At 36.1% G+C, this 15,922-nt stretch overlaps 2 protein-coding genes across 4 annotated transcripts in view; both read left to right on the top strand.

Annotated features, from left to right (window-relative positions):
- Positions 1 to 48: 48 nt before the first annotated feature.
- Positions 49 to 13,304, top strand: LOC116340622 (multiple epidermal growth factor-like domains protein 8). Of its 2 annotated transcripts, none has more exons than XM_031767211.1 (20): positions 49 to 286; positions 1,947 to 2,365; positions 2,779 to 2,970; positions 3,067 to 3,140; positions 3,233 to 3,392; positions 3,458 to 3,643; positions 3,723 to 4,312; positions 4,603 to 4,955; positions 5,035 to 5,192; positions 5,258 to 5,402; positions 5,479 to 5,775; positions 5,844 to 6,392; positions 6,478 to 7,249; positions 7,315 to 8,626; positions 8,712 to 8,964; positions 9,035 to 9,388; positions 9,456 to 11,204; positions 11,287 to 11,354; positions 11,434 to 11,593; positions 11,690 to 13,304. In XM_031767211.1, exons 2-20 carry the CDS (start codon positions 1,967 to 1,969, stop codon positions 12,907 to 12,909), a joined length of 8,991 nt encoding a protein of 2,996 aa, XP_031623071.1. In that variant the 5' UTR covers positions 49 to 286; positions 1,947 to 1,966; the 3' UTR covers positions 12,910 to 13,304. The 2 variants fall into 2 exon arrangements, with proteins under 2 accessions (XP_031623071.1, XP_031623070.1); XM_031767210.1 differs by having other exon boundaries at positions 1,943 to 2,365.
- Positions 13,305 to 14,897: 1,593 nt separating this feature from the next.
- Positions 14,898 to 15,922, top strand: part of LOC116340518 (gamma-aminobutyric acid type B receptor subunit 1) — a 67,007-nt gene continuing 65,982 nt past the window's right edge. Inside the window, exon 1 of one of the 2 annotated variants that reach the window (XM_031767064.1) lies at positions 14,898 to 15,615. The gene's annotated coding sequence lies outside the window, so the exon portion shown is untranslated. The remainder of the gene's footprint in view (positions 15,616 to 15,922) is intronic. The other variant, XM_031767065.1, reaches the window with a different exon arrangement.

The following is a 15,922-nucleotide window of genomic DNA, read 5'->3' as shown; positions in this document are numbered from 1 at the left end:
AGTTAATCAGTCATTTCACCTATAAAGAAAGAGAGAGAGAATTAGTTGAACAAGAACATGCACTCAGATAGCAACACAATCGTATTTTTTGTCTGTACGAATGTAAATAAATAATAATTTCAATTTTAGTGGATTTTCAACAACAAAAATACAATTCGAAACAAATTTTGTTCGCAAAAATAAAGTGTAAACCAAATTCAGAGTGAATGCACTTGAAGAAAGATGAATTTGAGCAAAAAACATTTGTCGTCGATCTGGTGAATTTGGAAAATCATTGTGGAAAAAGGTGCTTTGATGGTTTTTTTTTTGTAGTTCAATACCAACGACCTGAAAAGCATAGCAACCGAAATGTAAAGATGTTTTTGTGTTGAAGGCGAATTCATTATCGGCCAATAATATATTTCTTTGAAATTGATCAAAAACTGTTTTGTATTTGTTTGTTCAATGACTTATTGAGTATTTTATAGAAAGTAAAGTATTTGTCGAACGAAGAATTGTATACATTGAAATTAATAACCAGATTCGAAAAAAAAAACAGATTTATCAAGAACGAATTTCACAAAATTTACAGCCGAAATTTCACCGTTGTGCTGTACGGCTACACATAATAAATGACGAAATCCAAAATAAAACACACAAATCTCGTTTGACAACCTCATAATGCAAACTGAAAGTTGTGTTTCGTGTTTATTATTATTCCATTGACTTGGTATTGAATTGCGATGCATAGCGGAGCGAACGAATGAACGATCGAGCGCTCTATGCCGAAACTAGAATACAAAATCATGCGAAACACAACAAAACAAAGTGAGAAAAATATCAAACATTCACTAAAATTGCGTGTGCATTGCAAAAAAAAAAAAAATCGACGGAAATCCCTCTAATTTGTTGGTGCTTTGCTTGCATTAGAGAATAAATAAATAAAAAATATCAGTACGACCGCCGAACGCAAGTCGTGCTTGATAATTAGCTAGAAAATTAAGCGGCACAAACAAACTATACTGAAGCAACAATATAGAAATCATTTACATTCAATCAATGCATTCTGTCCGTGTAATCGATGTTGTTTGGCTTTATTTATGTTTATTGTTTTGTTTTAACCAAGAAAACGTCAACACAACAAGAAAAACGACTCAGAACTGATAACATTCACATTGACACAATACAACGCAACGGTTGAATGTATTTGTACGTGTGGCACATAGAAATTCTAATCAAATACCGTGTAGGCTTCAAAGTGTTGCTGTTATCAATGCCAAATTTGAAACGTCACCGTTTGTCGTCATTATATTATCGTGGGCAATTAATGAATTAAGCAAACTGGTTTTCATCAGTATGAAATTGAATTGACACCAAACACAAACACACAGCAAATTTAATATACACAAACATCGTTTGGGTGCATATGGAGGGAGTTAGCAAGATCGAAATAAAACTTAAAAAAATTGGCAACAAAAATGAACATGAAAGAAGTAGAAAAATTGAAAAACTCACGTTTCCACTTATGAGCAATAAACACGGAGTGTAAAGAACATTCACTGCAGGTTTTTATTTTTCGATGAAGTTGATGTATTGAATAATAATTCAAAACAGTTCGAACAAATAAAAGAAAACGGAATACAAAACACATAAATCTTATCAAAAGAAATCACTTTTTCGCGGAACAATTTTATGAATTCGTTGAAAACGTACACTCAGTGTTTCAGATTCAAACTAGTTCCGTCGTCTTGAATATAGTCGCCAAAATCAAATAATTATTTGATTGACTTTGTCGTCAGCACAAACCAGATTCAAAAAGACTGTTTTCGCATTCAAAAATTTCCATTGCTTTGCATTTTAGTATGGTTAATCATTGTGTGTGATTAGGTGTTTTACTGTGTTATATTCATTGTGTATTTTTCTTTCCTTTCATATTTGTTTGATTGTTCTCATCACATTCAAGTAAGAGAGCCATTGCGAAATCGTAATGTTCATCTGGTGGCATCGAATTTGGAACAAAGACTCAAATAAACAGCAACATAATTTTGATACAAATGCATCACAACAACGACATAATCACATAGATAATAGCAACCGAACAATAATTCCACAACATCACGATCATCATCAGCTGTCATATTCTGTCCATCACAATTGTAAAAGCCAATCAAAATGCATCAGAAAATCTCGAAGTGACCACTCGTCTCGGATGAATTTATTTTGTTTGGTCATCATTTTAATTCATTGTTTCAATGTGTTTGTGCTTGCGATTGGAAGTGAAAATTTGGGCAATTCACAACCACAACCATGCGATCGAACACGCCGTGTATTCACTGAATTACAAGGTGAAATTAGCAATGGACCGCCTGGCTACAACTATACACAAGTAAGTTGAAACATCTCATTCTCTTCAATAACAATGGAATTCCACAAATGAGGCTGCTGATGTGGCTATATTTCGACCGCACAAAATCACATTTACATAAAATGACAACTCGCAAAAGGCAAATCAAATATTTTGCAAAAATTACAACTCGTTTACTCTTCTTTTTCTTCTGCTCCATTCAACCAGTTCGAATTGGAAAGAACTCTCCGTTTTGGCATTTTGTTTTGTTGAAAATATACATTCAAATTGCCAATGAAAAAACAGATCTCATCGCCCTATCTCTATCTTTGTGTACACAGTCTGTTACTATTTGTTCTCGTGTTTTTATTGACGTGATTTTATTGTCTCTTCATTTTCGTAAGCTATTTTGAAATGCATTAAATCTTAAATATTTTCATTTTATTGTTTCGTAGGATTCACATTGCGAGTGGTTGATTGAAGCGAAAAATGACAGCCAATTTATCACATTGAAATTTCATAGTCTCGCTACAGAATGCTCATACGACTATGTATTCGTTTTTGATGGTGATTCATATAAATCTCCGTTATTGGGTAGTTTCAGCGGCAAAACGGAGCCACAACAAGTTGTGGCAACATCAGGAAGTGTGAGTACAACGTGTATTTTGTTTTCGTTTTTTTTTTTTTTTCATTTGGTTTTCGAATAAAATTGATATTTACTTGATATGCTGTATTTATTTCAGATGCTAATTCTACTCTATAGTGACACAAATTATGTGCTAAATGGTTTCCAAGCTGAATATTTCATTAGCAATTGGTAAGGTGTTTGTTTGTTTAATTTGTCGTTGATAAAAAACAGTTTATTTTTAAAATCGAGAATAATAAAAATTTGAACGAATTGATTAACAGCCCGAATAATTGCTCAAATCGTGGTAAATGTGTTGGGCATCAGTGCGTGTGTAAAGGCGATTGGATTGCAAAAGATTGCAGCATACACGCTTGTCCCGACAGCTGTGGAGTTAGCGAAGGTCGTGGAATTTGCTCCAAAGAACATTGCCGTTGCAAAAATGTAAGTCAAACGTTGAATTTTCAATTGAACTTATGTTGTTTCTAACTGAATCAACTTTTTAATAGGGTTATTCTGGGAAAGCGTGCAGTCTTCATATCGACAATAATATCGGAAATGAATGGCATTATTTAGCCAGCAGTTACAGTGGACTAACACCACGGGCAGCTCATTCGGCAATTTATGTACGTGAAACGGATTCATTTTATGTATACGGCGGTCATGATTTGAACAATGTTCTTGGCGCTTTGCAAGTACGTGGATAAATTACAAAACTTTAAAATTAACATAGTGATAAAATTGTTTTAAATGTAAATTAAATTTATGGTTTAGATTTATCGCTTTAACAAAAGTACGTGGGAAGATGAGTTGGGAATTTCATTGCGTAGTCGACACTTTCCGGCTGAATGGGATAATACACTGCTAAAAGCTATTCTCCATCAAAATGAAGAAGAAGCAAGACTATGGGGATTGGGGCGTGACGCTTCGTTCTTCCGGAATATTTTACTTTCAATTTCAGATGAAAATTTTTTACGTCGTCGGCAACGTTCGCCAAAACGTAGTTCAAAGCTTCCATTAAATTTAAACGAATCACTAACGAATACGGATATTTCCGAATTTTTGGAAGAATTATCCGAAAAATCACACATTGGACCAATGCATCGATACGGTCATGCAGCATGTTCGATTTCATTGGATGGCGGGGGTTTTGTCATTTCCGGCGGTAGATTGGATGATGGCCGTTTATCGAATGACTTATGGATGTTTAATGCATCGGCACAACAGCCAGAAGACTATTGGATTTTGAGAGCAACCAACTCATCATTTCAAATACCACAACTTACGCAGCACACCATTACCCTGGCCGGTGATTATTTATACGTTTTTGGCGGAACTTTGAGTAATGGCCAATTTTCATCAAGGTAAACACTAAACAACATTGAAGTTGCATTAGAAAGACATATGCATCCCTCTTGTTGCTGCGTAATTATTATTTACGATCGATTTTCATTTGAAATTGAATCATTTTGTTTAATGTTTAAATTTTCTGTTTAAATCGTTCAAACTACATGTTATTACTACCAATGATACATCTGGTTTTGCAGTGATGCAAACAGAAAATAAAATCTATTTTCGATTGAATAAGTAGAACACGTTAAAAATTTAAAAAGAGGTTCTTTTAAAAATTTAATTTTCTATTTTTGTTTTTCAGAATTTTTCGCATAAAATTGATGAACGATCCAAATGAAGATCAATGGGAAGAAGTACATGCACGTGGTGGCAAATCTCTAGATGTACGCGTTGTTGCTCACACTTGCATTTATCATGAGGCCACAAATTCATTGTATGTGTACGGAGGAATTTCTGTGAATGTAGCACGTTTTTCAAAATTGTCGGATCGAATGTTTGTGTTTCATTTGGACGATTTGCATTGGACTGAAATACACTATCCACGAATGCAACTGCGTGATGCATACATTCCGAGAGAACGTGCATTTCATACGGCAAACGTAGTGGGCAATTATATGATAATCTTTGGTGGTTATACCCATCGACACAATAAAGGTAAATACCAAATTATTGAAACTTAGATTTTGAAAAATGATTCAGCATTAATAAAAATTGAAATTTGTTTATAATAAAGAGGAAATCTGCTATGACAATCAAATGTATTTGTATCATTTGCGATGTCATACATGGATTGATCCGGTTGTATTGGGTATGAATCCTACACAACGGTACCCAAAGAAACAAGGTGTTTTTGCACACGGCGCCGCCGTACGAAATGACAACACACTACTGGTAAGAAAGCTAATAAAGTATGAAATAAAAAATATATAATCTAGCTATAATCTATACCTGTTCAGATTGTTGGGGGTTATCATGGGAATGTAAATGCTGATCTGCTAGCATACACACTACCACCAATGCTTCAAGTCCGAAAGAGTGAACGAATTTTCGATCCAGAAAATTATTGTCACAAGCATAATGCTATCTCGGAGTGCTTGGCAGGTGAGTTTCAGTACTTTTGAATATTCCCAATAAATTAATTATCTTTAAAAAAAATCGAAACTTATTCATCGCTTAGATTTGGATTGCGGTTGGTGTAGCACTGACAATGTCTGCTATGGCCGAACGTTTGGAGCCAACTGTACAGCTAATCTGCAAACTACACGGTGTCCTGGAATTTGCCCTGCCCTGCACGACTGTCACGCTTGTTTGATTCATGGAAGTGAGAGTTCGTTGGAGAATGATCGTGTTCGGTCATTTGCGAGTAAATTTGGACTGAATCAATGTCAATGGTGTGTGCAAAATGCTCGATGTCATCACAAAGATAATTATGGCACGTGTGGTTTTGGTGAGGACACTCCATCACAAGAAATGGGTATAATACGGTTGAAGCATTTCAATTAGATCGTTTCGTTATTCTAATGATTTTCATTTTCCCTTCAGGTTGGTGGGGTGCAAATGGCATCGAAATCGATTCAGCAAAGCAATGTTCGCTCATGGATCGGCGACCCGGTCTAACATTTTTAAATTATTACTCACCGGTAAATTTCACAATGCCCGATCGTGTGAGTTTTATCAATGCAACAATGGTTGATTTTGCAACACCTATTGCAACTACAAAAACTGAACACGAAATACATGGCGATATCGTTGCTCGCCTATACGGTTTCATTCGTCCACCGAAAAAATGGATTAAATCCGGCGAACAGTGGCATATCTGTGCAAGTAACTCAAAAACAATTCTCAACATGAGCAATTCAATGAGTGGATTCAATGACTATCGTACAATGGCCAATTTATCAGTAGAAAACACACAATGTGAAATCATAAATTGGGAGAAATTAATAATAGATAATGCTGATTTGGCCAACGAAACCATTTTAACCGAGCGCATTTTAATCGATCTTCAAGCCAATCGTAGTTTATTTATGACCGGTACATCACATCCGAACTTTTATCATGCACCAAGCAAAATTGGTTTACAACACAATGGTACACATGATTATTTTCGATTATTTTCCGATAACTTATCGATTATTTTAAATTTTATTCTTTTCTTTTGTGATTCTCCCCTTAGGTACACACGATAGCAGTTATTTCACCTTTGAATATCTTGAAACCTATTCAAATGGAAATTGTGAATCGCTAACAAATTGTTTACAGTGTTTATCGGACTCCATGTGCGGTTGGTGTGATGTGACAAATAAATGTGTGTTGCGCTCTTCTTCGGAAGAACTTTGTGCACCCGATAATGCAACCGATTGGAAATATTTCATTATTGAACCGACGCAATGTTCAAATTGCTCGGATTTCATCACATGTGGACAATGTATTGATTCGAATATGTGTGAATGGTGGCCAGAAGATGCAAGATGTGAACGATACGGACGATATGAGCATGCAATTAAAAATGCGGAACAGTGTCCGGCGCCGTGCAATACCCGAGAAAGTTGTTCAAGTTGCTTGGATGAGAGTGGCCGATGTGTATGGTGCGAAACGACTTCGACTTGTTTTAGTTTTTCCGTATATACCAGCGAATTTCAGTTTGGATTGTGTCGCGAATGGATCGATCAAGCCGTTTCAACGGGCGATAGCAAAGAACTTCCAAAACAAAAATGTAAATCATGCGAATCATATTCAAATTGCTCGACATGTTTGCAAAATTTGAATTGTGGCTGGTGTTTTGATCGTGATCATCCAATAAAAGGAAAATGTTTGCAAGGCGATTTCAATAGCAGCGTTCAAAGTTGTGATGATGTTTTACATAGTTCGGGCATGACGAAAATTGTTCCCGGCGAAACTGAATGGGCGTACGCACAATGTCCAGACGTTGATGAATGTGGATTAGGGTATGATTTCCATCACCTAACATTTGGTTAGTTTTTTAACATTTTATTTTTTTTTTCTTCAAAAGGTTGCACGATTGTCACAAAGAAGCCAAATGCACTAACACGCACGGCTCGTACAATTGTTATTGTAGACGTGGTTTTATTGGCGATGGAAGAACATCTTGCGTACGTACATGCTACGAACAATGTATCAATGGTTATTGTTCAGGTGCACCCGATTACAAATGCATATGCGACATTGGATGGACAGGTGAATCATGCTCGAATTCGTGTTTATGCAATAATCATTCGACGTGCGTTAATGGGCCTGGTATTTGTGATAAATGTGAACATTGGACGGAGGGCGATTCATGCGAAAAGTGTCGAGCCGGTAGTTTTGGCAATGCTACATCAGTCGAAAAGAAATGTCGCCCATGTCAATGTAATGGTCACGGAAAAGAAGCGCTCGGCATATGCGACATTCAGACGGGTGAATGCTTTTGCGAACATAATACTGAAGGCAATAATTGTGAAAAATGTAGTACAAATTACTATGGAAATCCCGTGAATGGTGGTCAATGTTTCTTCCAGTGCGAATCAAGGGGAATGTTAAAGAGCGTTGGTCTACAAGGCATCGGATCATATCAATCACAAAAGAATAATTTTGGACCTGAAGTTCGAGAATGTTTATGGATTGTTAGTCCGCACACTTCATCAGGCCAGCACGATAGCGATAATTTTATACAATTCGAAATCATACGAGATTCATCGTTTAATGTTTCATGCAATGAAAATGCAGTTTATGTTTATGACGGTTTACCAGACCTAATTGGTCACACACAACAACGGCAATTGCTCAGCGTCTTTTGTTCTGAAGATACGAAATACTATAGAGTTGAAGCACGCTCTGGACATCTAACCGTTCATTATAAACAAAGTGTAAAAGGTCAAGGTTTCAATGCCATTTACACCGTTCAAAGTTGTGCAGCCGGTACTTGTTTACCGCCCCGAGTGTGTAAAGATGGACATTGTACATGTGAAGATGGTTTTAGTGGACCGGATTGCAGCATCGAAAGATGTCCGAGAAATTGTAGCGAAGCATTGAATCAAGGAAAATGTGACAATGCCTATGGAAGATGTTTGTGCAATAAAGACTTTGGTAACAACGATTGTTCCGTCCAATTGAGGTATGAGAAAAGTGTCATTGTTACGGACCTATTTAATACGTTATTAATTGATGATTCGCTGGAACATTTGCGAAAAACATTACCACGCTTTGGTCATTCGTTGCTCAGTGATAAACGAGGAAATCTTTGGATGTTTGCCGGTTATTCGTTGCATCATCAGGCTCTTAATGATATTCGACAATTTGATACGAGGAACAGTAGTTGGATGCAGGTATGTTGTTGACCCCAAAAAAAATATGTACGTACATTTCAAACTTTTGCACATTTTCATTGTTATTCTTTTTCGATCTCAACAGGTCACTGTTGACTCTACGCCCGATGCAAAAATGCCACAAGGTCGTTATTTCCATGCAGCTGACATTCAGCACTCAAAACAAGTTATCTACATTTATGGTGGCATGACAGGAATGTCACATAACAATGCAAGCGAAAAGGTTTTAAATGACTTTTGGAAATTTAGTATCATCAATCAGAGATGGCGTGAAGTTGAAATTGGATCAAATATTAGACCTCCACAGTTAACCGGCCATACACTAACACTGACAAGAGGTAACACATATTTAATTATCAATAAAAATGCATATATTTAATATATAAATTTATAATTTACTAATCAAAGATGGCGAACACGATATTCTGGTATTGATCGGTGGATTTTCACCAATGAAAGGCTTCTCACAGCATACGTACGTCTTCAATTTGACAACAGCGCATTGGAGTATTTTGGACACATTTGGTCAGTCACCAATCGGTATCTACGGCCATTCGGCCGTCTATCATCCCCTATCACAAAGTGTGTACATTTTTGGCGGATATTTATTTTACAACAATGAAAAAATCGGAATGTCAAACAAATTGTATGCATTGAGTGTTAGCCAGAGAACATGGACTGAAATTGCAATTTTCAGCGGAATAAATCCGGTCGAAAGTAATTTACCACGAGCTCGAGCCTTGCATTCGGCCGTATCAACGGGTAAGCTTTATTGAACAATTTGATTCAGTGCCAAAAGAGATTATTTATTTGGATTTTATCTCTCTAGATAACTATATGCTTGTGTATGGTGGACGAACGATGCCCGAAAATTCATCCGATTCGCTTATTGCATACGTTTACAAATGCAACATGTGGGTGCGACTAACGGAAAATATTGAGATGGTTGGCGAATTGAAGCCATCTTATGCGCATGGAATGACATATGACTCCGATGGTTCAGTGTACATCGTAAGCGGTTGGGATGGTCAAATAAGCAGTCGTGTGATTCGTATTAATTTACCGAATGATTTATGTGAATTGTTCAGTAGCAGAAAACATTTGTGTCGACACTTTATGGGCTGCAGTTATTGTATACTAAAACAAAATGATACGCTCGTTTCACATTGTCATGCAAATGAACGTCTGGATATTTGCTTGGGTGATGAGAAACAAATCAATAAAGGTGTTTCATGTGATGCAGTAGCTATTGGAGGGCGAATTTGTGGAACTTTCACCACATGCGAATCATGTACAGCCATTTATCCATACTTTATGGAACACGATTCACCGTGTCGCTGGTGTGGCGATAGCAGCACTGGTCGCTGCGTTCCACTGAACAGTACAAATTACTGTAGCGATGAATCAACCGAAATTGTTGCATCGAGTGGAAAATGCCCGGGAAGTTATTGTAACGGTGATTGTGACATTTGTATGGAGCGTGGATGCCATTGGTTGCACGATGAAAATGGAAAAAGCTATTGCGCTTCTGAAATTGAAATGAATAGTGAAACAAAACAAGAATCTCATATTTGTCCGCGTCGTTGTGAAACATATAAAAATTGTACAGATTGTTTGAGTAGTGAAAGCGAAGGTGGATGCCGATGGTCGACACAACTTGAACAATGTATTTCACCAAATTATCAAACTCTTTGGTGCGTTGGTGGCGTATGTGGTTTGGTGTTGACACAGTCCGAAATCTCTTATTGCCCGGAACCATGCAGTGCGTATACACAGTGTCATACGTGTTTAGCGCATGCACATTGTGGATGGTGTGCACGTAATAATAATACAGAAGGGGATGGCGATGGTGTATGTACGGAAGGATCACTCGAAAGTCCCAGTGAGTTCCCAGCCGCCTCAACCTGTGATATCATTTATGCAAATCAAAAAAATCTAACCACCATTAATCCAAACGATGAATTCATATGGAACTATGTAACATGCCCACCAGAGAATGAATGCATAAACAATCATCACAATTGTAATCCAAAATCAGAACGTTGTATAGATCGTTTAATTGGTTACGAATGTGAATGTGCTGATGGATTTGAACCAGTTTCGGCAAGTAAAAATGTGATGGCCAATAATGTTTCGAATACGGTGGATTTCGATAAAACGTGTATTCCAAAATGTACACAAGGATGTGTACGTGGTCGTTGTATTGAGCCTGATAAATGTGAATGTGATTTTGGTTATGTAGGTGCAAACTGTAGCATTGGATGCTTGTGTAATGGACATTCAAATTGTAAGGGACCCGATCAACTCGACGTTTGTCTCGAATGCAAAAATAACACAGTCGGAAATCAATGTGAAATGTGCGCACCACTTTATGTGGGCGATGCCAAAAACAATGGCGAATGTGTTGCTTGTATTGATTATTGTCATGGACATACGGATTTGTGCGTTGAAAGAGATTCAAATATTACAGTAAAAAATATGAATCAAAATGAACTGCTCGCAACATTAACGCATGGCCCAACTCAGGATGCACTTTGTTTGAAATGCCACAATCAAACGACCGACGAACGATGTGAAGGTAAAATTCTTACATTTAACATAAAAAAAATAAAATTATAGCGTGACTGATTGTGGAATATGTTTATTTTTTTCTTTCGAAGGATGTATTTATGGCTATTTTCGAGGAGCTGAAGATCTTCGATTACCATGCAGAAAATGCCATTGTCAGGTGAGTAGAAACTTTCGTTAATTTTTATTTTCAAACTTTATTAAAAAAAAAAAAAAAAAAAAAAACAATTTATTTCCAGGGCCATGGTGACAGTTGCGATCCGGTCACAGGCGAAAAATGTAATTGTGGGAATAATACAGAGAGCGATACAACGTGTACATCAAATCGAAATTCAGCCCATCAATGCTGGATGCTTCAGTGTTCAAAGTGTCGTGAATCATATCAAGGCAACCCAACAGGTAATAAAAGTATTTATTTTTCATTAATCATAATCAAAATTAAAAAACAAATTCATTTAAATTAACACATGCTTTAAAAAAATACTTTTACCACAGAGGGTCATCAATGTTACAAACAAATCACCGTCGAAGCAAAAATGTGTTTTGATGCCAAAACCATCGATGAATGCAAGAAACCACAGCCATTGAAAAATGGCCAAACAACGTTTTTCGTTGTACAACCACGTTTCATGAATGTTGACATTCGTATCATAGTAGACGTAACAAGTGGCGAACTGAATTTATACATGAGTCCACAGGAAGATGCGTTAGTTGTTGAAACGAACAATGAAAATAGTCATCACAATATCTATTTCGATAGTAAATACAGTTGGTTTGCCGATTACAATTCCGAATTGATTGAACCGATAAGCATTGCACGAAAATCATCATCAATTTTCTCAAATCATCAATACGAAGGGAATTTTTCGTACACAAATTCACGACGCTTTTTACCCGATATAACACATGATTGCAGTCCATTAAATCTCAATAGTTTATTTGTAAAGGATGTGCACGCCAAAGAGCTTAGTACATACGTCACTCTTCATAAGTGTAACACAATGCTTCGTGTCTACAATTTGAAGAATCGTTTGGTTATCACACTTCCACAGCATACGCACAATTTAAGCTCAACACGTTTTTATATTGCGCTTCGTGCCACAAACGGACCAGCCAGCTATGGATTGGTATTTTTCCGCCAAGACCAGTTACACATCGATTTATTTGTATTTTTTTCAGTATTTTTTTCGTGTTTCTTCTTATTTTTGGCGGTGTGCGTGGTTATATGGAAGGCAAAACAAGCGGCAGATATTCGACGAGCAAGGTTGCGACATGTTGTTGAGATGTTACACATGGCACGTCGACCATTTGCATCGGTGCAACTCAGTGTTTCGAGTACGAGCACACCGCAACCGTACACACGACGTGCATTACGCGTCAATAGCTCAAAGCATACACTAAATACAGGCATTCGACCATTGGCTGTTGAAATGACTGCCGATAATTCAGCCGCCGTTTGCACTGTTTTTGTTCGATTGCCCGGCACTGGAAAATCACCAAATGTTGCGTTGGCATCAGCTCTGGTGCTAATGAATACTCGACAATTCCCAGCTTATCAGCGCATTCCATACATTCGACGTCGACGAATCTCATCAAATGGATTACCAAGTCAAAATCAAACACCACCGGGACCATCATCACCATCTAATCAACGTCCTTTGGCTACCATTCAATTACGACGTGAACGAAATCTGAATATTAATCAAGTAATTTAAAACAAAAAATTAGAAAAATGTTTGAAAAATCAACGGATTGCTGTGCAACACATCACAAACATCGTTCCTCCGATTAATCTTCAAATTATGCCTAATCCATATTAAGATTTGGTGCAATCAATTCAAACAAAAAATAGTGAAATATTATTATTATTATTTTTTTGATAACTGACTAAATGTGATATGTAGAGAAAAAAAAACAATGTTGTATATGTATAAAGAAAACTCGAAATATTTCAAAATAGCAAAACGAAAAAAAAAAACAATTGTAGTCGGCTACAAATATCACAGAAAATTGATATTTTATATTGAAACATAAATTATACAAGAAATATAAATAATAATTATTATTAGAGTTTTTAATACTACTAGAATGAAACCGGATAACGATATAAACGACAAAAAATCATAAAAAAACGTTATTTTTTTTTAGTAAAATCTTTAATATATCATTGCAGTATATGTAATAAAGTATTATTTTTAAACGGAAAATAACGAGATTGATGTCTTCATTTCCTGTTTCAGCGTTTTCAGTCGACTGATGATTTGATGAACGCTATTTTTATTCATTGGTTATGACAGCTATTTCCGATTGGATTGAATTGGAAATGGAACCAATAAGTAATCAAAATAACAAGCATCGATTCGTTATTTGAAATCACTGTAAATTCATGGATGAACATCTTCTTCTTTCCTTCAAAATCAATTACCGAAATGAAATCATATGTTTTCTCTCATTCTTTCTTTATTTCAAGCAAACACATTTTATTTTACAATTTTCCAGAAGTCGTAAGTATTCTGTATGTGTCAAGTTGGTCAGTAGCTTTATAGATTGCTTGAATAAAAAAAAAGCATTTCGTGAAGCGCCGATGAACATGCTTTGTAGAAGCTTTTCTAGCAGATTACGATGCCACCCCTGAATTGACCAACTTTATCGTTGAAGCGAAAACATTTCTCGTCAAATTTCGCTTACACGAATTACACACTATAATAATACTATACAATACAGCAGTGCGCGTATTTCGTTTCTCGCAATGAATGTAGATAAAAAGCATGCGAATCTCTGGTGGTGCACAGGAGCAGCAGCGGCCGCACTTAGATGGATGTAGCTTATAACTAACACGTGGGCTTTCAAAAAGAAAACCATGTAGCATTCATGCGGCATAAAAATTCAATCGAAAAATGTACGTTAGAATTTAGGGTGGAAAAGACGCACAAATACATTCATGCCCAAATACATACATCGTAGCTTTTAATCCGCGAACGAATACAGTGACATGTAGGTCAGCTGTGTATGAGTGATATCGTAATAAAGTTTACAACACCAAGGAAAAGCATGATTCAAATACAAACAAGCAAGCACACATATTCTGTGAAACATTCATCCTTCCGCAACATATACAACGGCAAAAACAGCAGCAATAGTCGCCGCTAAACACAGTGAATACGAGGCTCCACTCCTTCACACACAATGTGACAACATCAAATATGGATTCGGTGCGCCGTATCATACTCACTTATGCATGTATGGATGGGATGATAAAATGTTTTATGTATGTATTGGTAAAAATTTGTTCTATATTTTTCACCCTTATCCATGGTGTGTTGCAGGATATTATCTCAGTCATGGAGTTCCAGCGTTGCGTACGGAGCTCTTTTGCAATCGTGTTAAATATCAAATATAATCATTTTGACTCTCAATTCCCTAGATAATTTCAAGCAAAAAGCATAAAATGTTAAAAAAAAGAATTTATAATGTTTACTTGCAAAACAGAAATATCTCTTAAATGGCAAATTGATTTAAGCGAATGGGCATTTTCTGACAGTTAAAAAAAATAAGCCGATTAACATTTTGTGTACATTTGAAAAAAAAAAATATATATGTTATTTTTTAAATCGACGAAACAAAAAAAAAAAAAAACAAATAAATAAATTGTGAATCGGAACTAAAAACAAAAACAAAACAAAAAAATAAATGAATATGAAAGCAATAAATTGTGTTTCAATTGACATGGTAACATTGGAAATTGTTTAAAAACGTATTTTAACAAAAAAAAAGTATTATCTGTTGTGCGCGCGTGTGTATATTTGTGCGGTTGTTTTATTAGTTTGTTATAATCTCTAGACACGTTTGAAATTACTTATCATCAGTGTGATCTATTGTTTTATCGGGCAGATTCACCTGTATTGTGGATGATGATTATTATGATGATGATTAGGATTATAGTACTGCTGCTCATCAAAATAAATCTAATTTAGGTGCTATTCATCGAAAGCGAAAACACAAAATCATTCGCATCATGTACCGATATTATTAAAAATAATTCCCCGAACGCAAGAAAAGCAGAAAGGAAGCGAAGAAAAAAAAATATTGTGTGTCAAATAACATAATAAACCAATATATATACATATTTTGTAAACTGTAATTCAACGAACAGCAAAATTGGTTGTATTGATTGTGTGTAAAGCGAAAAAAGAGACACCGAGAGAAGTTTAGTGGTGAATCGAGACAACGACGACATCGGCTACGACGACGAGGTGAAGTGAATCATTAAATCGTTACAAGCGTGCTCAAAATGTGTTTTCTACAGCTAAAGCTACAGCACCATCAGCAGCAGCACCATCAGAGGCGAATCAATTCATCTAACGACAACAACAAAGAGCCGAGCTATCAGCAAGTGTAGAAGTTTGATGGATGATTTAAATGTATGTCATATCAAGCAGACAGGCAGAACGAAAATATAAATCGGGAAAGCGAACTTTTTCTCTTTTCGAACACGTATTCAGTTGCGAGATAAAAGAACTGTGTGCGATAGCGAGCGAAAAAAAAACTTTTCGCGCTAATTGAGAACAATATTTACCATTTAAAGATTGCCCGCAATTTTTTCCCTCCTTTCTATCTCGTTACCTACTATTTATCGCTCTCTCTGCAGGTTGAGTGTATGACACAAAAAATGGATTTCGATTGTTCTTTGACCTTTTTTTCTCGTTTCAACTGGTATCTTCTCAATAT

Source organism: Contarinia nasturtii, unplaced genomic scaffold (assembly GCF_009176525.2).
Source record: "Contarinia nasturtii isolate CC-2019 unplaced genomic scaffold, AAFC_CNas_1.1 Cnas_scaffold_695, whole genome shotgun sequence".
Lineage (NCBI taxonomy): Eukaryota > Metazoa > Arthropoda > Insecta > Diptera > Cecidomyiidae > Contarinia > Contarinia nasturtii.
The sequence above is the reverse complement of the archived record's forward strand: the minus strand, read 5'-3'. Positions and strand labels throughout refer to the sequence as shown.